The 25,142-nt window shown below is 42.5% G+C and overlaps 1 protein-coding gene across 8 annotated transcripts in view; it reads left to right on the forward strand.

The window, feature by feature from the left end:
- MCOLN3 (mucolipin TRP cation channel 3) overlaps positions 1–25,142 on the forward strand; it is an 85,628-nt gene that overhangs the window by 24,455 nt on the left and 36,031 nt on the right. For all 8 annotated transcript variants that reach the window (XM_073593618.1, XM_073593624.1, XM_073593623.1 and 5 more), the window contains exons 4-10: positions 2,586–2,753; positions 8,213–8,366; positions 11,049–11,133; positions 11,208–11,304; positions 17,801–17,900; positions 19,672–19,784; positions 23,284–23,433. In XM_073593618.1, the coding sequence (XP_073449719.1) occupies positions 2,586–2,753; positions 8,213–8,366; positions 11,049–11,133; positions 11,208–11,304; positions 17,801–17,900; positions 19,672–19,784; positions 23,284–23,433 (867 nt within the window). The remainder of the gene's footprint in view (positions 1–2,585; positions 2,754–8,212; positions 8,367–11,048; positions 11,134–11,207; positions 11,305–17,800; positions 17,901–19,671; positions 19,785–23,283; positions 23,434–25,142) is intronic.

Consider the following 25,142-nt stretch of genomic DNA (forward strand, 5'->3'; position numbering starts at 1 on the left):
TCATGTTACAACCAAAAAATATGCATGTATTTTATTGGGATTTTATGTGCTAGACCAGGGGTCTCCAAACTATGGCCCTCCAGTTGTACAGGAACTACAATTCCCATCATGCCTAGTCATGTCTGTGAATGTCAGAGTTTTACAATTCCTCATGGGATGTGTAGTTCAGCAAAACAGCTGGAGGGCCGTTGTTTGGAGATCCCTGTGCTAGACCAACACAAAGTGGCACATAATTGTGAAGTGGAAGGAAAATGATAAATGAAAAATGATAAATGGTTTTCAAATTTGTTTACAAATAAATATGTGAAAAGTGTGGTGTGCATTTGTATTCAGCCCCCCGGAGTCAATACTTTGTAGAACCGCCTTTCACTGCAATTACAGCTGCAAGTCTTTTTGGGGATTTCTCTACCAGCTTTGCACATCTAGAGAGTGACATTTTTGCCCATTCTTCTTTGCAAAATAGCTCAAGCTCTGTCAGATTGGATGGAGAGCGTCTGTGAACAGCAATTTTCAAGTCTTGCCACAGATTCTCAATTGGATTTAGGTCTAAACTTTGACTGGGCCATTCTAACACATGAATATGCTTTGATCTAAACCATTCCATTGTAGCTCTGGCTGTATGTTTAGGGTTGTTGTCGTGCTGCTAGGTGAACCTCCGCCCCAGTCTCAAGTCTTTTGCAGCTTCCCTGTCCCCTTTGAGGAAAAGCATCCCACAACATGATGCTGCCACCACCATGTTTCACGGTGGGGATAGTGTGTTCAGGGTGATGTGCAGTGTTAGTTTTCCGCCACACATAGCATTTTGCTTTTAAGCCAAAAAGTTTAATTTTGGTCTCATCTGACCAGAGCACCTTCTTCCACATGTTTGCTGTGTCCCCCATATGGCTTTTTCTTCTTGCCACTCTTCCATAAATGACAGATTTATGGAGTGCACAAATAATAGTTGTCCTGTGGACAGATTCTCCCACCTAAGCTGTGGATCTCTGCAGCTCCTCCAGAGTTACCATGGGACTCTTGGCTGCTTCCCTGATTAATGCTCTTCCTGCCCGGCCTGTCAGTGTAGGTGGACTGTCATGTCTTGGTAGGTTTGTAGTTGTGCCATACTCTTTCCATTTTCGGATGATGGATTGAACAGTGCTCTGTGAGATGTTCAAAGCTTGGTATATTTTTTATAACCTAACCCTGCTTTAAACGTCTCCACAACTTTATCCCTGACCTGTCTGGTGTGTTCCTTGGGCTTCATGATGCTGTTTCTTTACTAAGGTTCCCTAACAAACCTCTGAGGGCTTCACATAACAGCCGTATTTATACTTAGATTAAATTACACACAGGTGGATTCTATTTACTAATTAGGTGACTTCTGAAGGCATTTGGTTCCACTAGATTTTAGTTAGGGGTATCGGAGTAAAGGGGGCTGAATACAATTGCACGCCACACTTTTCAGATAATTAATTATTTGTAAAAAAAAAATTGAAAACCATTTTATCATTTTCCTTCCACTTCACAATTATGTGCAACTTTGTGTTGGTCTATCACATATAACAAAATTTGGAACATTTCAAGGGGTATGAATACTTTTTCAAGGCACTGTAATGGGATGAGGTTTCATAAAAATGTAAATGGCTACTTTGATTCTTGTGCTTAAAGCTGAACTAAACTGTATATGCACACCATGAAAAAACACAATTTAATTCATTTTTAATATTCAAAGCAAACTCCACCATCCATCCATGTTTCTGCACTTTATTTTGTTGAAAAATCAATTTGAGAAACACCTCCCTAGTTTTTCTAGCCACAGCCACCTTGAGTAAGGGCAGATGATTCATGTAGCATTTACTTCATGGAATCCATATGTCCTTAGCTCAGGCATGCAGTCAGAAGGGTGTGCTTAGCTAAGAAAGCCCCTCCTCTAGATGAAAAGAAAAAAAATGCATATGAAGAATCCTGGCATGCAGGACATCAGCTTGGCCTAAGCCAGGAAGCAACTGAAGAAATGAAAAAGAAAAAAAAAGTTTAAAACAAGTAAATATAATATACCTTCCTATCTATTTACTAAAGTGAGCAGCTTACGAATTAAAAACCATTAATGTTGATTGAGAGAGTTTAGTTCCGCTTTACGGGAATATTTTTGTTTTGAAAGGCAGTCGGCTCCTAGGCGGCATTAAACAAAGTACGTATTATATTTAGACTTACAAGGAATTGACCACATTGTACTGTACATCTGTCTGCTGAACAAAGTCTGCTTTGAAAACAAGAAAAACTTCTATTGATAACATGGAAAATCGCCTTTCGGCTGCAATATGCATTCTAATATTCCTGGAAATTAACAAAAGCATCTTGTTTCTGTAAAAAATATAGGAAAAATGTTTCATTTTATCTTTAGAAATACTCTAAATTGCGACTTTGATAACTTTTGATTCTCGTGGTTATATTCGTTATGAAAGGCTGATGGCATTAAACAAAGTGCATGTTATATTTAGATGTACTATACTAGGTTTGGATCCAATTGTACTCTACACTTGCTGAACAAATTGTCCATTATACAGATTGGCAGCCTGAATGACATTCATTATCTTTCCTTTTAGTTGGTGCTGTTTGGACTCAGCAATCAGTTGGTCGTTACCTTCAAGGAGGAGAACACAATAGCGTTCAAGCACTTGTTTCTGAAAGATTACAAGGATGCCAGAGTCGACACCTATGCAGTCTATCAACAGGAAGATGTTTATAATCACATCGCTTTCACTATTAAAAGAGTAAGGCTATGAAATATTGTACGCAGCTTTGGTCAAGTGATGATACAAAGGGGCATCAGGGGAAGTGTGTCGGTCACCCATAGGTGTGGCAACTATTCTGTAGGCTGAGCTAGCATGCAGCCCTTTTATTTTGCTACAATGCCATAATTTCCTGTGCATATTGGCTTATTTAAAGCCTCAAAATAGTAATAAAGGAACACCGTGCTCAGGGGGCCTTGGTAATAAGCAATATCCTTCCCTTCTATAGAGATAAAAACTCAGTCACCAAAACTTAAAGTGATACTAAAGTCTTGGTTTTTTTTTATTTTTGTTGTTTAAAAACATGTTTTACTTACAGTACCTACTCTGTGCAGTGGTTTTGCACAGAGCAGCCCAGATATTCCTCTCCTCAGGTCCCTCGCTGGTGCTCCTGGCCCCTCCCTCCTGCCGAGTGCCCCTACAGCAAGCAACTTCCTATGGGGCACCCGAGCCGAGCTGCTGTTCTGTGTGTCCATTCAGACACTAAACCACGGCTGGGCCCCGCCCCCTCTCTCTCCTTATTGGCTCTCTGACTTTGACAGCAGCAGAGCCAATCAGGGACGAGAGTCCTGGACAGCCAAGTCTCTCATGCAACATCGCTGCATCGAGATGGGGCTCAGGTAAGTATTGGGAGGGGCTGAGGGAGACTGCTGCACACAGAAGGTTTTATATCTTAATGCATAGAATGCATTAAGATAAAAAAAAAACTTCTGCCTTTATAACCACTTTAATTGTAAAATAACGGTGTTGAAAAAATGAAGTTTGTTTAACTTCTTCAGATCCGTGCTATAGCCGAATGACGGCTACAGCGTGGACCTGCTTTGCCGGGAGTACTTCTATTGACGTCCTCCTGTGCCGAGCGGCCTGCGCGCCCCCTGCAGGGCACGCGTGGCGCGCTCTGTGATCAGCGAGTGTGAGACTCGCTTAATCACAGATCGGAGTAAGGGGACGATCCCGACCCCTTACCACGTGATCAGCTGTCAGCCAATGACAGCTGATCATATGATGTCAACAGAGCCATTAATCAGACAGCGCGAGGAGAAAAAAAAAGCTGATCACCGGCAGCTGTGAGAGGGACATCAGTTCCAATCGCGTTGAGCTGCCGCCAGCTTCTCAGTGCCCACCTGTGCCCCCTGCCAGTGCCACCTAGCAGTAGACAACAGAGCCACCTATCAGTGCCCACAGTGCCACCTATCAGTGCCCACAATCAGTGCCTCAACAACAGTGCTGCTCATCAGTACCACCTATCAGTGCCCATCAGTGTCACCTACCAGTGGTACCGATCAGTGCCATCTTATCAGTGGCCATCAGTGCTGCCTTATCTGTGATCATCAGTACCGCCTTATCTGTCCCCATCATTGCTACCTTATCTGTCCCCATCAGTGCCACCTTATCTGTGCCTATCAGTGCTGCCTTAACTGTGCCCATCAGTGCAGCCTATCAGTGCCCACCAGTGCCGCCTCATCACCGCATATCGATGAAGGAGAAAAATTACCTGTCTGCAAAATTCTATAACAAACTATGAAACATGATTTTTTTTTTTTTTCAAATTTTTCCATTTTTTTTTGTTTGTTTAGCAAAAAATAAAAATCCCAGCTGCGATAAAATACCACCAAAAAAAATCTCTATTTGTGGGGGGAAAATGATAAAAATTTCATTCGGGTACAGTGTTGTATGACCACGCAGTTGTCATTCAAAGTGCGTCAGCGCTGAAAGCTGAAAATTGGTCTGGGCAGGAGGGGGGGTTTAAGTGCCCAGTAAGCAAGTGGTTAAAAAAAATATATAAAAACAATGTGTCTATATATTCACTGCTGCTACTTTATCAAAATTACAAATCCCAAACACACCTGATACTGTAAGCATCAAGATAAGAGATAGCGCTGTGATAATTCACATACAAATAGTACAAATATAGTGATACACACAAATATGTTTATATGCTCCAACACTATAAGTTCAGTGCACTCCACGATGATGCAGTGTTAGGTCCTGTTAAACGTCATGTAAAATCAGTTCATAAATTTTCTCCTCTACGTGATGCAATCCACTTCACCTCGTGTTAAGTGCACACCACTTCTCAACACTTCATTAAACTCACTGACTCATAATGCCTGCCATATTACTGATAGGCAATACGCATTCAGGATATAAAGCTATTACCTGAGGAAGGAGCACGCATGCTCAGAACGCGCGCACCGCCTACTCCCCCCGGAAGTGATGCAAATGGCTCTGTCTGAGTGTACCAGAATCCCTGGAAGCGTTGGGAGCCACCAGTGCCCCCGCAATCAGCTGCAACCTCATCATTCACCTCAGCCCGTCCTCCCCAGGAGTGGATGAAACCCAGTACATCACTACATGCACTGATATTTTTATGATCCTGTGAATTTTTTATTATTACTCTTGGAATAAAATGTTTTATCATTGCTGCACTTAGGTGGTGCTGCTCCCTTTCTTTTCTGCATTTCCAGAGTCCCTTCCAGCTCTTACCAGAGCCTGCAGCCATCCTAAAGTCAGCATCTCACCCCCAGAGACTTATTTATGAACTATCATTTCTGTTCATGAACTTTCATGTTAGAGACTCTGATTGTCCATGCTCTTTTTCACTCTGCTAACAGTGCGCTCATGGGTGTGTTTTTTGGTTTCATTCAGCATATAAGCATGCCACACTTGCAGGGCTCCAGATGTCGAGTCCCTTTCCCCTTTAAGGGATCACTCAGGCAGCTCACATCAAAAGCAGATACTGATAGTGTAGTACTGTTAACACGCTCACTTTATTCACCTTTCAGTTAAAATCCTACTCACGAGCATAAAAATCACAATGCCAACCAACGTATTCAATATTGTGCAAACAGTCAGGTGAAGCTGCGCCAGTATGCCAAATAATCGGTGTCTTGTTACGTTTCTTCCGGCGGCCCCTGACATCACTTTTGGTTGCCGCGCAGTCTGACGCTAACGCGTTTCATCTACCGACTTCTTCAAACAGGGTCAGATGGCATCACAACCAGAAGTGACATCAGGGCCCACCGAAAGTGACATGGTAGAAGTCACAGAGGAACAGACCGGGTGAGATGCCGATCACTCGGTATACTTCTGAGGCTGCACCTGTTTGCATTGTATTGAATACTCATTTAAAGCCTGCTTATCATGTGCACATAAAAAAGTAATCCCACAGCTTCAAAGCAGGCACCATTCTATTGCACATCTTATCATTACAGTTCTTAGCTCCCTGATCTGCCATGGTAGACACCAGGCTCTAAAAATTTGTACTAGGTCTAGATATGCTTCCCTATGAAAGTCTGTAGGCTAGTTAAAGGTCACTCAGGCACTAAGTGCTGCATTGTGGGATGACAAAGAAAATGTACATATAGTATTTGCCCCATATCGAAAAGGCAGCTACAGCAGTAGCTTGGAGACATGGGCTTGGTCTTTAACATTAAGATGTGGAACTCGAAGGTGCCTTGCTATGTAGCTAATTTTATTTTAATTTTTTGAGCTCATGACAGGTGTGCTCTAACCCTTTAACCAAATGCCTACATACCCAAGGCAGAAATGTTATAGGGCACCTTTCACACGGGTGGATAGAATTGTGCTTTTAGCTGCGGACAGATGAAGTTATCTACCGCAGCTCAACACACACAATGCTTTCCTATGGCCCCATTCACACACTGCATTTAGCGACGGTTTCGTTACATGCGGTTTTGTGCAGATAGAAAAAATAAAGTTGACTGCGTCCAGGAACGATTTAAAGCAGCTATCTGCACATAACTGCAGGTAATCGCAGTGTACTATTTCTCCTGCAGATAGCAGCGGCAACAAGGAAAGGAAAACAACAGGAAGCACATCAGAAATAAAAACAAAAAGTGTAGCGCTAAAAAAGTGATGGGCCGAAAGCAATATGGGCTGTGGGCCCAAATGACACCAAAAAACTTCAAACAATGAGTTAGAATAAAAAAATGGTATTAACACACATAAAAAGTGACACAATTAAAGTCAACACAGGTAGTAGTGCAAAAGTTCAATATATATATAGTCCCTGTCTATATGGTTGGAGTTGTAAAACTCATCAGTGGAAAAACTCCAATGTGGGGAAATGTGCCTGTCCAAATACTGGGATATGTGATTGTGAGGAAACCACCACCATAAGAAGAGGAGGCTTACCAGAATGTTTGAACACGCCAGAACATATGTTCTGCGTGTCAAACAGGCTTGTGTTAAGATGGATAAACTCTGGAGCTGTCGATTTCCTAGACCGGAGATTCGCAGTTTTTTAGTCAGGTGGGAACGTATGGAAAGAAACCTCTTATGCGAAAAGATGCTCAAAAATCCACAGATGTATGAAGGGTGGCAAAGAGAAAACAAAAGGGGACCACATAGTGTAATTCGTAAATAAAAAGTAAAGTTTTAATAAAATTAAGAACACTCACATGATTGTAGATAAAACAGTGCTTGACCCCAGACGATTTCTTGGAGATGAAACGCGTCAGTACTCCACTGCTACTAATTGATTCTGTACAAGTGCTGTTTTATCTACAATCATGTGAGTGTTCTTAATTTTATTAAAAATGTACTTTTTATTTAAGGAATTACACTATGTGGTCCTCTTTTGTTTTCTCCTTTGCCACCCTTCATACATCTGTGGATTTTTGAGCATCTTTTCGCATGAGAGGTTACTTTCCATACGTTCCCACCTGACTGAAAATTTCGAATCTCCGGTCTAGGAAATCAACAGCTCCAGAGTTTATCCATCTTAACACAAGCCTGTTTGACATGCAGAACATATGTTCTAGCGTGTTCAAACATTCTGGTAAGCCTCCTCTTCTTATGGTGGTGGTTTCTTCACAATCACATATCCCAGTATTTGGACAGACACATTTCCCCACATTGGAGTTTTTCCACTGATGAGTTTTACAACTCCAACCATATAGACTGGGACTATATATATATATATATTGAACTTTTGCACTACTACCTGTGTTGACTTTAATTGTGTCACTTTTTATGTGTGTTAATACAATTTTTTTATTCTAACTCATTGTTTGAAGTTTTTTGGTGTTATTTGGGCCCACAGCCCATATTGCTTTTGGCCCATCACTTTTTTAGCGCTACACTTTTTGTTTTTGTTTCTGTTTGCCATTTATCCAATTTGGTGTGTCAGTTGCTAATTCTTGGGGGTAGCACAAAATTATTTGCCACATTTCTCACACTTTAGAAATAGCAAGAATGTTCCAACGCAGCTAAATGCAGCCGCATGTAAACGCAGCTAATCGCAATGTACAAGTGCAAGTGAACGCTGTGTCGGAATTCTCTGAATTTCAAAATAACAAAACATGCTTTTAACATGCTTTTAACAGCAGCAGAACAGCCGCCCGTGTGAAAGGGGCCTAATACAGTTTGTTGTTTTCTCCTATCATTGTAATCATTGCTAAACTCTTTCTTCCTAGTACCTGGAGCTCAGAAATATCTCTGTTGGCAATCATGCCTATGATATAGGAGAAGAAGGAAGACATGGAATGACGGTCTGCCAGTATTTCTATAAGCAGGGCAGCATCTTCCCCGGAAATGAAACCTTTGATATTGACCCCAAGATTGAGGAAGGTAATCACAAGCAGCAAAGTCAGCTCATTTTTCCCCACTCACTGTCCAGAGTCAATGCATGTAATAACTTCTAATATGCAGCACAAAACCTGTAAGAATTTGTAGTCATTGGGCACCAGGCACTCTCCCTATGCTGGCGTCTGAAGTGTATTTCCACTTTTGCAGCCAAATGTGAATAACATCTGCTTTATAGTTTTATAATGTATAGAAAGTAAGAACACTCGAAAAGCACTCTCCCTGTTATTCCATTTGGCTCCCCCTCCACTCCAAGTGCTGGTCCCTTCAGGAGCACGTCCTGCTCCTTGTATGTCCCAGGCCTGTACTCCATGTATGTCGACCATGGTCCTTAGGCTCTGTTCACATAAGGTGATTTGAAATGAATTGCTGCGATTCTGCCTGTAATTTCAAAACGCAGCAAACCGCGTGAAGCGCATTTGTGTGCTATTTTTAATGGCACACCCAACGCAGTGCGATTCTTACGCGATTGTCACACAACAGGATCGCACGGCAAAACGCGAGAAAAGCATGCTAAGCTTGCCACCCACAAAGGAGCAGGGGCTTCTTTTGGGTGACAAACGTGCATAGGGCAACCCATTGAAGTAAATCAGCAGCCCTATGAGCAACACATTTCTGACTGTAAATCGCCCAGTAAAAATCACAAGCAGGGTCACTCATTCCTGCTATGCAAGGTCTGAATAGGGCCTTAGTGAAACTACAGGCTTCAGCTACCGTCCCTATAAAGAAAAAAAGGAGGATGCAAACACCTAGTGCATTACCTGCGTCACCAATCAATATTTATTGAAAAACTGCCAAAATCATACTTACAAACATGAGAAGATAAAACACATGTCATAGACAACTCCAGTGTCAGGAATGACTCCAGATTTGTAATTCCTGACACTGGAGTTGTGTATGACACGAGTTTTATCTTCCGATGTTTGTGAGTATGTCTTTGGCGTTTTTTTTTTCCAATAAATATTAATTGGTGCCAAAGGTAATGCACTAGGTGTTTGCGCACTCCTAGTGATTTGGAGTTTCCCCGTTCCAGGAGAGCCAAATTGCTATAAATACCATAAAGTATCGGAGTGAGCGCTGAGGTTTGATTGACTTTGCTTCAGCTACAGTCCCTACCCTTTGGGCACGCCTCTTTGACCAGTTTGTACCTGTAGAGGTACAATTCAGCCCAGGAGCATAGCCAATTGGCGTGGACTGTAGCTGAAGCCTTTGTTTTCACTAAGGGTCATTTTTGACTTTATATTTTTATTTTATATTTTTTTACATATTCCCATTCACATAGCATAACTTAAATATTTTAAAATGGCTGCTTACCTTTTCCTCCCTAATATGGTAAAAAAAAAAAAAAAGTGGTCTTCCTTGCAGCGTTCTGTTTCCGCGTTGCCATCTTGAATGTTTTTTCCTGTTGATTCCTATGTTTAACGCGTATGCGCAGACATGCCACAAGCCCATGCCAGGTCTTTGGCGTGCCTGCGTGGGGATTAAGGCCGAATGTGGCCCTGGCAAGGTAGCAGCTTTGATTCCCCCATTTTCACCGCCTCATCACACACCAATTATAAGAGTATCCTTCCTTGTGAAAGTGAAAGGCCAGTACACAGCTTTGACCAATTGTGCTATTTCCCAGGTTTATTGAAGGAGTATGGAGGGTGTTGTTGGGTCCCCTGCAGATACCTCAGGCCATTCGCTCCAGCTTAGGTCGCCTTGTGGATGATCAGGCTTTGAATGGCAGAATAAAAATTAGAACCACTGAGTAATTAGTCACTGAATATGTTTAAGTTTCAGAAATTCACCATGTTACCGCCATTTATTTTACACATTTAATATGGATTCCTTACTTAAAAATCCTGCTCTTATCAATTAAAGGTGAACTCTAGGCAGGTTTGTAAAATCACTTTATATAAATAAGAAACTAGCGTAAATACCAGTGTGACTGAGGCTGGCCATACACAGTTCGAATCTCGGCCGGTTCAGCAGGAACCGGCCTGAGATTCGAACTGTTAATGGGCAGGCTGAATGTACCAAGCTGATCGATCGATCAACTTGGGTACAACCAGCCTGCTAGATTTGCTTCCGATTATCGCAAGTGGCTGCTAAAGCCGCTAGCAATAATCACTGTCTTCTCCCAGTGGGGATGGCTTCTCCTGCCCCCGTCCCCACTGTCTGTGCTGATGGGGGAATCATGCAAATTTCTTTCCCACAGCCCGTGGTTGCAAGAAAGATATTTGCACTGTGTATGACTGGCCTTAGTATCAGTCTTTAATAATCCCTGCTACAGAAGCATTCAGACTGCGAAACGGAGGAGCAGTACTTGGGTCCAATTAGGTGTCATAAATTTACATGTACTGACAGGGAACATACTGAGAAGTGGAGAGAGCAGAAATATGACCTTATTAGACTGTTACTGCTCCTTCACTATCCAGTCACAAGTTGGGGGGTCACGTAGATGAATAGATTTGTGGCTTAACTGTAGCAGTGAGAAGTCAGGCCCCCCACCTGGATGTACTGCCTGGTAGTGCTATGTAAATCACAAGACTGGGTAGAAAGAAATATGTATCCTTTAGCAGGTAAGTCAGCTCCGATATGTGTATTTAGCAGTTTGCCAGGAGTCCAGCTTTAAGTGACTTATATTTGGATGTTAATAGGCATTCCCTTCTTTCTTGCTTGTAGAGTGCTTTGTTGTGGAACCAATGACCCCGATAAATGATCTCGCTCTTCATGGGAACTTCTGGAACCTGACTCTGGACTTTTATCGGTGAGTGATCTCTCAGATCTAGCCCCGTTTCTTTTTTCCAGCAATTTTTTAATGTGAATTATTTACTTCTCTAGACTTTTAACAGTGGAGATCATGTTTAAGCTAAAAGCTATCAACTTGCAGACCATCCGTCACCATGAGCTGCCTGACTGCTACGACTTTACAGTGACAGTGAGTACGTGTGATGCACCATCTGATTACCTCCATTTATAAATTCATCATTATTGCTATCTGGTCACTGGTGTACATGTAATAGCTTGGTATATTGTTCTACACTTTTTTAAGTCACATTTATAGAGCTAGTAAAACAAAAACAGATTGAGAAATTAAAATGTATTCAGAAAGCCCATCTTTAAATATTATTCAAATCTAAAGTGTACCCAGAAAATATTGTAATTGATTTTTACTTATTTGTTCTAGATATTTTTAAAGTGATACTAAAGTCTCGTTTTTTTTGTGTTTCAAAATATAGCTGGATACACACTATACAACTTTTGTTGTTCGTTTTCCTTTAGATTTACCTTCAACTATGTAGTGCAAGGGCCTGCCTGATTGCATACAAATTGAAGGTGTTTAGGTTTGACCCCATATTATATGGTTATGGTAACTCTAAGGGAACAAAAATCTAAAGAAAATTTTATAGTGTGTAGCCAGCTTTACAAAGATGTTATTCTTACCTGCTCTGTGCAAGTGGTTTTGCACAGAGCAGCCCAGATCCTCCTCTTCTCGGGTCCCTCCTCCGTGCTTCTGGCCCCTCCCTCCTGCCAAGGGCCCTCACAGCAAGCAGCTTGCTATGGGGGCACCCAAACCGAGCCGCAGCTCTGTGTTTCCATTCAGACACGGAGCTACGGCTAGGCCCCGCCACCCTCTCCTCATTGGTTCACTGATTTTGAATGACAGCAGCGGGAGCCAGTGGCACTCCGCTGCTGTCTCAGCCAATCAGAAAGGAGAGTTCCGGGCAGCCGAGTCTCTCCTGCAACATCGCTGGATAGAGATGAGCTCAGGTAAGTATTAGGGGGGCTGGGGGGGGCTGCTGCTGTAAGTGGTTGTTAACTTACTTTGATTACTTCATTTAATCCTCTCTGTGTCCTAATGACTGGTGCTCCTGTCTCTGTGTTTTTTAATAAAAAAAAATGCCTTCTTTACCGTATTTCACAGCATCTCCCTGTGATCATGTGACCAGCCGGCCCTCTTCTCTCACCGTCTGACAGCTGCAGCGGGCGGGGCCAAGATTCCCCCACTGACGTCAGTCGGGACAGGAGGAGGAAAGGATATAGAAAGTTAGCCAGTTACCTGATCGCAGGGAGACGCTGTGAAATACGGTAAAGAAGGCATTTTTTTGATAAAACAGAGACAGGAGCACTTGTCATTAGGACACAAAGAGGATTATATGAAACGGCAGCAGGAGGGGAGGGGGCGGACACTGACACAGGAGCAGACATTTAGGGAGGGAGGTGGGAGAGGATGGAGGAGAGGACAGAGAAGGACAGAGGCTGACAGAAGCATGTAAACTCACCAATGTGTCAGGGCTCAGCAGCCATGATATACCGTGGTCAGTTTACAGGGGGGGGGTATAGCAAGGCAGGATCAGCCAGGTTTTTTAGGCAATACGGGGGGGGGCAAATTACACAGCACAAGCACTGTGCTGCATAACATGCTTTAAAGGAACAGCATCTTTTTTTTTTTTGGGGGGGGGGGTTAACAAGCACTTTAATGCATAGAATGCATTAAGATAAAAGACCTTTGACCTTTGCAACCACTTTAAGGGAATTTATGTATGTCGTGCATATACATGCAGCTTCGCTGAACAACTGCTGTATTATAGCCCAACTTTCCTGAACCTTCCATTTAAATCGGCCAAATATATTCCAGGGTCATCAAAAAAAATCTATACAAAGCTTTATAGTTAATTTTCTTTAGAAAACAGCCATAAATTGAGTGGAAAAACTTGAATTGAACTGAATGAGACCTATAGCTTTGAAATCAACAAAAGCTCATGCTCCCTGCTGATTTGGAGAGTTTGGGCTCTGACTGAGCAGGGGGCATGCCCACAGAGAGCAATGATCCTTCTCTAAAACCTATTGCAAAATTACCACTTAATAATTCTTTTCAGTCAATCTGAGAAGACTAGTATGCTTGTTTTGTGTAAGATCAAAAAGGGCTCCTTACAGTATAAAGCTGATAACTCTGAAACACTTCTAGCCAAAATGATAGCCACAAGAAATGAAACCTTCACAAGATAACAATGCAAATTAAATGTCCCAAATAGATTGAAAAAGAGACTTTTAAAGCACCAATAAGACTAGGTTCAGATCCCGTTGTTGGAGTGGGGTGGAACAGGGGGAACAACATGGGCAATCCCTTGAATGAATGTGCAGATTAGAAATAGTAGTAAAAGGGAGGTTAAAGAGAACTGACAAGGCAGATACCTGACCTTTGATGGTGCTGAGGGCTAAATGTTGTTCCACCCCAAATTGATGAAAAAGGTAATGACCCACAGAAAAAACATGCAGGGAAACCCCCTAAGTCTCACATTATTGAAAATGTACGTACGATGGTAGATCTTTCAGTAAGTAGATTTACAAGTTGTAAGCATTGTAGAGGTAACAGAATCTGTCTCTGAGAACCTGGGTTTCAACAGCCAAGCTGGTAAAGCCATTGACCGAGAAGCATGATGGAAGATTGGTCCCTGAAGTACCAAATCTGGGCGATCTGGAAAATGCCATGGATTGTCAGCTAACAGACGAATGAGATTGGTATACCATACTTTGCGGGGCCTATTCAAAGCTATTAAAAATGACTAGAATGCTCTCTATCCTGTGAAGCAGACAAGGCAACAGCTTCAGGGGATGTGGAGAGAGGACAGAGGAGGCAGGGAAGGTCTCCGCAGAGTCTCTTAAAGATGCAGGGTTACTATTAAGTATATGGTGAGATCCAGTCATCCATGTGTACAGGATACCATCATCTGACTGAGAACCTAACAAATGCATGCAGAAGCACCTGTTGGGTGCACTCGGCACTTTACTTGAACTGTTTATTATGGACTTTTAAGTTAAGACTAAAATGGGACTAAAACTAAAATGGCATTTAAGTCAAAAGACTAAGACTAAAAGTAAATTGAAATTTGACTTCAAAATTAACATTGGTCTGTAGTGCATGTTTATACCTCTAACCCAAAAATAATAACATATGAGATTTTTCACTCCAGCAGTGTATAATGAGTTTGTAAATTGTAGAGAAATGTTAACTAATGCATTACAATTTAATTATACCCATTCGATTTTAGACGACTAAAATGTACTGGAGATTTAGCCGACTAAATACAACTAAAACTATTGCAGAAGACTAAAATGGGACTAAAACTAAAATGCCATTTTAGTCCTAAGACTTATGCCGCGTACACACGAGCGGAATTTCCGGCAGACTTGGTCCGGCGGACCGGACTCCGTCGGACAATTCGATCGTGTGTGGGCTCCAGCGGACTTTTTTTTCCAAAAAGTCCAACGGACCTAGAAATAAAACATGTTTCAAATCTTTCCGACAGACTTGAGTCCGGTCGAAAAATCCGCTCGTCTGTATGCTAGTCCGACGGACTAAAACCGACGCTAGGGCAGCTATTGGCTACTGGCTATCAACTTCCATATTTTAATCCAGTTGTACGTCATCACGTACAAATTCGTCGGACTTTGGTGTGATCGTGTGTAGGCAAGTCTGTTCATTAGGAAAGTCAGTCGAAAGTCCGTTGGATAGACCAGTCCGGTCGAAAAGTCCGCTTGTGTGTACGTGGCATAAGACTAATGCCCTGTACACACGGTCGGACATTGATCGGACATTCCGACAACAAAATCCTAGGATTTTTTCCGACGGATGTTGGCTCAAACTTGTCTTGCATACACACGGTCACACAAAGTTGTCGGAAAATCCGATCGTTCTGAACGCGGTGACGTAAAACACGTACGTCGGGACTATAAACGGGGCAGTAGCCAATAGCTTTCATCTCTTTATTTATTCTGAGCATGCGTGGCACTTTGTGCGTCGGATTTGTGTACACACGATCAGAATCCGTTGTCGGAAAATTTTATAGCCTGCTCTCAAACGCGCTCTGAAAGCACCAGGATAGAAACTGCAAAGTTCTGCATCTAATGTACCAGAGACTCCCAGGATCTCCATTATAAATCTACAAATCTATGTAGTGTGGCTGGAGAGGCTCCCAGGACTATCCAGTATTAATCTACCAGCAGGGCAATCTTAATAGCATCATGGTCCCCTAGGCAAAGTAATGCTATGGGGCCCCTACAAGCTTGTCCCAATTTACACACCTACTCTCAAGAATGAAAGTACAATATTTCTACTTTACAGCGTGTCACTTGCTACTCTCTCCTGCCACCAGATTCAGCATGTCAATTGCCACTGGTCCCTTGTCACCAGATTCAACATGTCACTTGCCACTGGTCCCTTGTCACCAGATTCAGCGTGTCACTTGCCACCCGTCCCCTGCCACCAGATTCAGCGTGTCACTTGCCACCCGCCCCTTGCCACCAGATTCAGCGTGCCACTTGCCACCCGTCCCTTGTCACCAGATTCAGCATGTCACTTGCCACTGGTCCCATGACAGCCCAGCTTGCAGGCGGAACCAAAGATGCTGCCGCACGCTGGACTGTCTGTGCTCACTCAGCCTGACTCCCTTGTCCCACTACTAGTACTATTTGTCCGGCTCTGATGGGGCCAGGGCCCGTGCAAGACTATTTTGCGCCCTAGGCAAGACCAGCTACTTGCGCCCCCCCAAAAAACAAAACTTCTGTACCTCTAAAATATAATTTCTATACGGTATAAAAAGGGCACAAAATAGTCTAGCACAGGCCATGTCTATACCCCCCTGTGATGTTTTTTGCTCCCTCATTGAACTGCCATACACAGCGATCATAGTTGCCAACATTTAAATTTTTTTTTTTTTTTTTAGAGGACTGGGTGACAGCAGGGGGACTGGGTGACAGCAGAGAGACTGGGTGACAGCAGGGGGACTGTGTAACAGCAGGGAAATGGGCAACAGCAGAGGACTGGGAGCCAGCATTGGACTGGGCGCCAGCATTGGGACTGGGCGCCAGCATTGGGACAGGGCGACAGCAGAGGGACAGAGCGACAGCAGGGGACTGGGTGACAGCAGGGGACTGGGCAACAGCAGGGGGACTGGGTGACAGCAGGCAGAGGACTGGGAGAAATTGGGTTGAAAACTTACAGTGAGGACAGTGCTACAGGAAAAAACAGATACCATCTTGATCTTTGTCAGCTAACAAAACTTTTTTACTTATATGTAAAAGTCTAAAGATAGAAGTAATAAAGTTGAAAAAGCTCAAGCTGATATCTGGTTTTTCCTGTAGCACTGTCCTGAGTGAAAGAAATCAAGCAGAGCAGTTTTCAACCCAATTTCTCTCAGTCCAGTGGCTGCATAAAAAAGAAAACAGCATTTTTAGAGCCTTTTTTTTTTTACCTCCATGTTGCTCTGCCCAGAAGGACCGTGCAATCATCCCTGAGGCCGGCCGCTCTGCGCCCCAGTGACAGGCGGGGTCACCCCTTGCTTGGCCACACCCCCTCATGAGTCCCGACCATTGACCATGAAGGAGGCGGTCCAGCTCCTCTGCATCAATCAGAGCCCTGCGCCGTCGGACAGCTCTGCAGCTGGGGGAGCTGGGGGAGGGATCTGTCAGTGATAGTTCCCTCCCCCGCGCTCCTGCACGATCCCCGGCAGCAGACATTCCCTCTCCACCTCCGGTACACACTCCTGCAGGTAGCGGCGCGCCGGCCCGGAGCCCCAGGTGAACAGCCCAGGGATGCCCTCTCAGAAAGACAGCCCTGGTGGGGCCCCCCAGGCAAGTGGGGTCCCCGGGCAACTGCCCAGTGTGCCCATACGAAAAGACGGCCCTGTCTACCAGCACTGTTGGCAGACTGGAGAGACTTCCAGGATTTCATATATCTGGTATGAAACTACCAGCGTGGTTGATCGTAGAAATGCTTCTCATTCATGCACAAAAAAAAAATCTAGCAGAGAAGAAGACATGCATTCTGTTGAGGACCCTAAGTGTAACTGGTGAGCTGGGAGGGTTTTTTACCCTTTAAGACACAGGCCTTCAGTTTTTCCTGCCTAGTGTCCATTTTTCCTGTAGTCAGCAGTAAAGCCCTATGTTGCTTATTATCATCAGAGCTGTGTCCCTCTATGGACAATAGAGAAATACAATTTTTGTTATTTGGGTTTAATGCTGATGTAATATATAGTAGGTATGAGCACCATGACTGTAGAAAGAGTGAATTATTATTACTATACAGGATTTATATAGTGTCAACAGTTTACGCAATGCTTAACATGTTAGGGCAAACGGTACAGTTACAATACAATTCAATACAGGAGGAATCGGAGAGCCTTGCTGTTAGAGCTTACAATCTAAAGGGAGGGTCAAGTGATGCAAAAGGTAAATAGCTGATGAAAATAAAAGTATAATTGTTAGGTGGAGGCAAGATGGGCTTCTCTGAAGGGATGGGTTTTCAGGGATCGCCTAAAAGTGGATAGAATAGAAGATAGTCGGACAGATTGGGGTAGGGAAGTGTATGAATACACTATAAACCTTAGATATCTCCTGTATAATGACCTGTGTATTGCATCAATTATTTCCAGATAACATTTGATAACAAAGCACACAGTGGACGGATTAAAATAACATTGGATAACGATGTTAGCATCCAGGAATGCAGAGACTGGCATGTGTCTGGATCCAGTAAGTATTTCTTTGATGATTTATTATCTGCAAACGCTCATATGGGATTTATCTGTGTGGACTTTGATAAGCAGAACATCTGTAGACATCTCTAGACTTTAGAATAAGAGGTGGCATTTATAAGTTTTTACAACCTATGGATTTATCGAGTACTTGGGGAAGTGCAGTTATTTGAAGAACAGTTATTTTGGCCTATGAGATGTACTTGTCTTCCCTGTTTTACAGAGCATGAGAGCTATATTATAATTGGCTTCTAGGGACAGCTAATTTCCTTCAAGTTCTACCCTTTCATATGTCTTCCCCATAGCGGGTACTTAGGGATCAGAGGATTAGGCATTAAGGTTAACAGTAGTGCTAGGTTTAGTGTATGGTTCAGTTCCACGGTATTATTTAGGACTTATGCCGCGTACACACGATCGGATTTTCCGACAACAAATGTTCGATGGGAGCTTGTTGTCGGAAATTCGGACCGTGTGTAGGCTCCATCGGACATTTTTTGTCGGAATTTCCGACAACAAAAATTTGAGAGCTGGTTCTCAAATTTTCCAACAACAAAATCCGTTGTCAGAAATTCCGATCGTGTGTACACAATTCTGACGCACAAAATTCCATGCATGCTCGGAATCACGCAGAAGAGCCAAACTGGCTACTGAACGTAATTTTTCTCGAGAAAAATTCACCGCGTTCTTGACGATCGGAATTTCCGACAACATTTGTGCGACCGTGTGTATGCAAGACAAGTTTGAGCCAACATCCGTCGGAAATAAATCCCAGGATTTCGTTGTTGGAATGTCCGATCATGTGTACGCGGCATTAGTTAAAGTACAACTAAAGAATTTTTTTTTTTTTTTTAAGTTTTGGATAGAGTGGGGGTGGATTAGAACACCTGTAAGTTTTTATTGCTGTCTGAGCCACCATTCAGAGATTCACTCTCTGTTTTTTTTCCATGTTAACCATTATCATTGAAAGTAAAAGAAAATTCCACGTTTTGGGTTGTCCCCAGAAAGGTAATAGAGGGGAAATGTTCCAATGGGGACACTAGTTCTGGTGACCTGGGTGTCCGCAAGGAATTCCCTTAATTTGCAGGGATTTCCTCTTTCTTCCTGTTTGGTTTCCTGGGACAGGAAGTGAAGGGAAATCTTAGCAATAGAACACAAATGGCGAACAAAAATCTGAAAGCGGTTAATACCCCTCCCTTGCTCTTTCCAAATTAAAGTTTTGCCTATAGTTCTACTTTACTATATATTTTTTTATAATTTTCATTTAGGTCACCCCCTACCCTTTTCTGCTGCAAACTATGGTTTGTCTTTCTGTTCTTCCCTTCTCTGGGCTCTCCACTAACCTACACACTACTGTATGTGTTGGATGTCTGGTTCTCTGCTGTGCGCTGTGGTTCCTGGAACTAAACCCTTCTATCCTTTACAGCCAAGGAAGCCACCATATTTGCCTCAGTTTGAACGGCAGCTGCCATTGTACTGCAAATGTGATCAGCAATGACACCACCCATTTGATTGCCGAACAGTTCAGTTGAGGGCCAATACAAGCACACTAGTAACTGTAGCAGTTATCATGCTAGGCATGCTCTGAATGTAACTGTTTTGGGAAAACAGGCAAATCAGTAGGTTTAGTTCCACTTTAAGAAATATAAGCAAATACTGTAAGCCTCCATACTTATTTTCCTCTTTAGCACTTTGTATATTATTATTTTGTAATATGTCTTCATGAATCCTCATCTATTCCCAATAAGCACTGTTCTTGTCATTCTTTACAGTACAGAAGAATACACATTACATGATGATATTTGATGCAGTTATAATCCTCACCTGTATTTCCTCCTTAACCCTCTGCATACGTTCTGTGGTGAAGGGCATTCACCTTCAAAGAGTAAGTCTCTCTTTACAGCTTTTAATAAACGTACACTTTTGTTCTACATGGATATATACCTGACGGATGCTTTAGAGTTGATTTCTATGAATCAACCGTGTTTTATGGATTTTTAAAAACATTTAAATAAGTATATATAAGGCTGTATTTACCATGAGCAGTGGGATTATGAGAAGCACTGCTTAGAGGAGTCAGTGGAGTCTTTATAGATCAGCTGAGATGTGCGAGTATATAGTTACATAGTTAGGTTGAAAAAAGATACAAGTCCATCTAGATCAACCATAAAAATAAATACATAAATAAAAAATAATATCAAACAATCCCATATACCCAATCTTATACCCACAGTTGATCCAGAGGGAGGCAAAAAACCCCAGCAAAGCAGGATCCAATTTTCTACAGCAGGGGAAAAAATTCCTTCCTGACCCCCAAGAGGCAATCGGATTTTCCCTGGATCAACTTTACCCAAGTATCTCTTCTTTGCAATAGTATACTAGAAGAGCTTTAAAACAGCATATTTTGGTTTCTGTATTTATTACTAAGTGAATCTGTATGTTTTCTATATTGAGCAAAGTAACAGGTTCACTTTAAAGGAATGATTATAGGTAGTATACACTTACCTTCCCCATGCTCTCCTGGCCACAGACTGTCTAAAATTCCCTCGTAAGTTGTGACTTGCTAAAAAGGCTGAAATCTACATTGGGCTATGCATGGTTCCTTATGCTTCAAATTGAAAATGGTAATTACAATGACTGGCTGCTCAGATGTCAAGCAGAAACTTGTAAAGAGGTAGGGAGAATGTCATATTTCCAAAATTAAATAGAATTCCCAGGGCAGTGATTTAAATGGCTGGCAAGCACTGGGAAGGTGAGCACTGTTATGATCCTGCAAGGCCTGTTACAGGTGAATAAGATCTTTCTGGTGGTGAACTTAAAGGCTCAGGATGGAGGAGGAGAATTTAGATTTTGTGGGAATTCAAAGACTTGGTTCAACAGCTCTAATAATTGGCTGGCAACCATTCAAGGATATTCTCTTTATCGCAGGCATAGAGAGGGTAAAAAAGGGGGAGGGGTATGCCTGTATATCTAGAATAATGTACAAGTAAATGTGAGAGATGACATCACTAAGGTAGCAAGGGTGGAGGTGGAATCCTTATGGGTAGAGCTCCAAAGGGATGAAACTAAGGGGAAAGTAATACTGGGAGTATGCTATAGGCCACTAACCTAAGAGAGGAGGGGAAGACAGACCTCCTATCACAATTTGGATTAGCAGCAAGAATGGGAAATTTTAATTATCCAGACATAGACTAGGCGGAAGGAACCGCACATTCGTCTAAAGCTCGCCAGTTCCTAAATGTCTTGCAGGACAATTTCATGGGTCAGATGGTAGATGCACCAACTAGAAACAAAGCGTTACTAGACCTACTGATTACCAACAATACAGACCTGATAACGGATGTGGAAATACGGGGGAATTTAGGAAACAGCGATCACAGGTCAATTAGCTTCAGTATAAATCACACAAATAGGAAACATAAGGGGAATACAAAGACACTGAATTTCAAAAGAGCCAACTTCCCTAAACTACAAACCTTGCTAGAAGATACAAATTGAGATAAAATCATAGGAACAAAGAATACGAAGGAGAGATGGGTTTGCTTTAAGAGCATATTAAAAAAGCACATTAGCCAGTGCATCTCATTGGGAAGTAAATTTAAAAGAGCGAGCAAAAGTCCTGGGTGGCTTAATTCCAATGTAAAAATGCATATAAAAGCAAAGTAGAAGGCCTTCAAAAAATACAAGGCTGAGGGATCATCATCAGCATTCAAACTTTACAAAGAATGCAACAAGAAATGTAAGGGTGCAATTGGGGTGGCTAAGATAGAACACGAAAGACATAGCGGAGGAGAGCAAAGAAAATCCCAAGAAATTCTTTACATATATAAACAGTAAAAGGGGGAGGACAGACCATATTGGCCCCATAAAGAATGAGGAAGGGAATCCGGTTACAAAGGATGGTGAGCTCTTGGAGGGGTTGATAAGGGACTATATACAAGATTTTAGTAATGAAAACGATATCATTAGCAGTAATCGGCATGGATTCATGAAGAATTGTTCTTGCCAAACCAATCTATTAACCTTCTATGAGGAGGTGAGTTGCCATCTAGATAAAGGAAGGCCCGTAGACGTGGTGTATCTGGATTTTGCAAAAACATTTGACACAGTTCCCCATAAACGTTTACTGTGCAAAGTAAGTCCGTTCGTATGGACCATAGGGTGAGTACATGGATTGAAAACTGGCTACAAGGGCGAGTTCAGAGGGTAGTGATAAATGGGGAATACTCGGAATGGTCAGGGGTGGAAAGTGGGGTCCCCCAGGGTTCTGTGCTGGGACCAATCCTATTTAATTTGTTCATAAACGACCTGGAGGATGAGATAAACAGTTCAATCTCTGTATTTGCGGACTATACTAAGCTAAACAGGGCGATAACTTCTCAGCAGGATGTGGAAACCTTGCAAGTATATCTGAACAAATTAATGGGGTGGGCAACTACATGACAAATGAGGCTTAATGTAAAATAATGCATTTGGGCAGCAAAAATATGAATGCAATCTATACACTGGGGGGGAGAACCTCTGAGGGAATCAAGGATGGAAAAGGACCTGGTGACTCCACAATAGGGATAAAACTTTTCCGCGGAAGGGAGTTTAATAAGACACATGGCCATTCACTAAAATTAGAAGAAAAGAGGTTTAACCTTAAACTGCGTAGAGGGTTCTTTACTGTAAGAGCGGCAAGGATGTGGAATTCCCTTCCACAGGCGGTGGTCTCAGCAGGGAGCATCGATAGTTTAAAAAAATTATTAGCTAGGCACCTGAAGGACCACAACATACAGGGATATACAATGTAATACTGACATATAATCACACACATAGGTTGGATTTGATGGACTTGTGTCTTTTTTTCAACCGCACTACTATGCAACCATGTATATAAGCATGGAGAAATATTCATAGAGAATAATGGCTCTCTCCCACAACATGTCCTATTGTGCAGATGCCATTCTCTATGGTCATTGACTGTCCTCTGCCCAGTACCTGCTCTAAGTTGTATGTAAAAGAAGTAAAACCAAGAGAAGAAAATAATTCACTGACCTGAAACAGATTTGGTAGTGACAACTAGGTTTAAATGTGAAAAAGGAAAAGTCGCACACCGATGACATCACTCGGCTCAGACAATTTTTATTCTGAAATAAAAGATACACATTCATCCCTGCCAGTAGTCCTCCCCTCTCAGACATTTTTCATACTTATGGCCTTAGGCATAGAGAGGCTTAAATGTGGTCTAAAGTTTAGTGGATACTCATTAGGTGTATGCTTGGAAGCTCACAGTTCATAAAACAGTTAGGAAATTGTTTGCTCAAGTACATGAGTTCTGCCAGCTTTATGAATACCCATACTTGCCTGGTTAATAAACCATATATTTATTCATTTTTCAGGAATATGTAATGTATGTTCAACAACGATTGTCAAAGGCTGTGCCATGGTCAGAAAAAATGGAGTTTGTCAATGGCTGGTACATTCTCATTATTGTGAGTGATATTTTATCCATTGTAGGTTCCATACTGAAGATGGAGATCCAGGCAAAGGTTAGTAGGCAAAAAACATCAGCGCCTCCGTATTGAACTCTTCCTAAAATTAATTATGCCCTTGTAAAAAGTTTCAGTCTCATTTTTTTTTCAGCGTGCACTACCTGATGCAAATTGTACAGTGGCTGCTTTTTTGCAGCAGCCCATTTCTTTGGTACTGCCTAGGTGGGGGAGAGGGGGATTTGGAGATGGGAGGAGAGCTCTGTACTAAGAGTGGGTTGGGGAGAATTTGGGAGAAGCCATTTCTGGCTGTAAACTGGCCTGTCTGCCTAGCGCACTCCTGAATCCTGCACTGTGTGCATTGCGCACTCCTGAACTTTGCATATTTGTGAGTAGCGCACTCTTGAACTCTGCATTCTGTGCGTAGCACACTCCTAAATCTTGCACTCTGTACATAATGCACTTATGAAACCATGAACTCTGTACGTAACGCACTCTTGGTTTTATTCAGCAATGCACCTCGAAGACCGTCCCACTAATGCACTTTGGCCACACCTACCATTCAATGCGCGCAGGGTGGTTGAATTTTTGCACCTATTCTCTCACAAAACAAGCCCTGCTTATAAGTGATGGAATTGGAGCTCAACGTTTTTTTCTCTCGGAAAAAGGTACATTTTATTGAAAAAAAAAAAAGTGAGTTCAATAAAATATCGACATCAGTCCAGCACAGTTGTTACACAAGTCAAGACACAAACAAAGCCACCATCAGTACCATGGCAATAGGAAAAGTTGGATAAAGAGAATTTAGGACACATAACCTCATGATAATATTCTATCCATAACAAGATCAGTGAGACTAAGGCCTACGGTATCCAGCAACAAGCCCCAGATCTTTTTAAATTTCCCTGGGCATCCCCATTGGAGCTTTAATTGACAAGTTGTGTCATAATTATGACATATTTTATGTTTCATATTTATGAACAGTTGTATACATGCAATATAGCAGGGGCCTCCAAACTTCCTAAACAAAGGGCCAGTTTACTGTCCCTCAGACTTTAGGAGGGCTGGACTGTGGCCAGCGAGAGTAGAAAATATCTCAGTGTCATTGTAAGTAGACAATGTCTCAGGCTTGGTGGTTAGCGGGAGTAAAAAAATTACATACAGTGCCTTGAAAAAGTATTCATACCCCTTGAAATTTTAGACATTTTGTCATGTTACAACCAAAAACGTAAATGTATTTTTTTAGGATTTTATGTAAAAGACCAACACAAAGTGGCACATAATGGTGAAGTGGAAGTAAAATGATAAATGGTTTTCAAAATCTTTTACAAATAAATATCTGAAAAGTGTGGTGTGCATTTGTATTCAGCCCCCTTTACTCTGAGATCGCTAACTAAACACCTGTAAGGTACCTGGTAGGAGAGCCTGACTGTAGGAGAAGACCTCTCATACAACGCTGGTTCAGGAGCCACTGGAGTGGGGACAGTGGTCTCCTGAGCGCAGTGGGGTAGGAGTGTCTGTATAGTCTCTGATGTGGAGGCAGAGATCCCTCCTGGGATGGCCGAGCTGCAGGTGAGTGGAGACTGGAATAGCAGTAACTTGACTCACTGGGTTGCAGGTGAGAGGAGACTGGAACGGCAGCAGGCTTGACACACTGGATGGCTGAGTTGCAGGTGAGAGCAGACTGGAGCGGCAGCAGGCTTGACACGCTGGAGGGAGAGATCACTGAAGCTGAAGCTGAAGGTGCAACAGCAAGTGAACAGTAGGCA

Source organism: Aquarana catesbeiana, linkage group LG07 (assembly GCF_042186555.1).
Source record: "Aquarana catesbeiana isolate 2022-GZ linkage group LG07, ASM4218655v1, whole genome shotgun sequence".
NCBI lineage: Eukaryota > Metazoa > Chordata > Amphibia > Anura > Ranidae > Aquarana > Aquarana catesbeiana.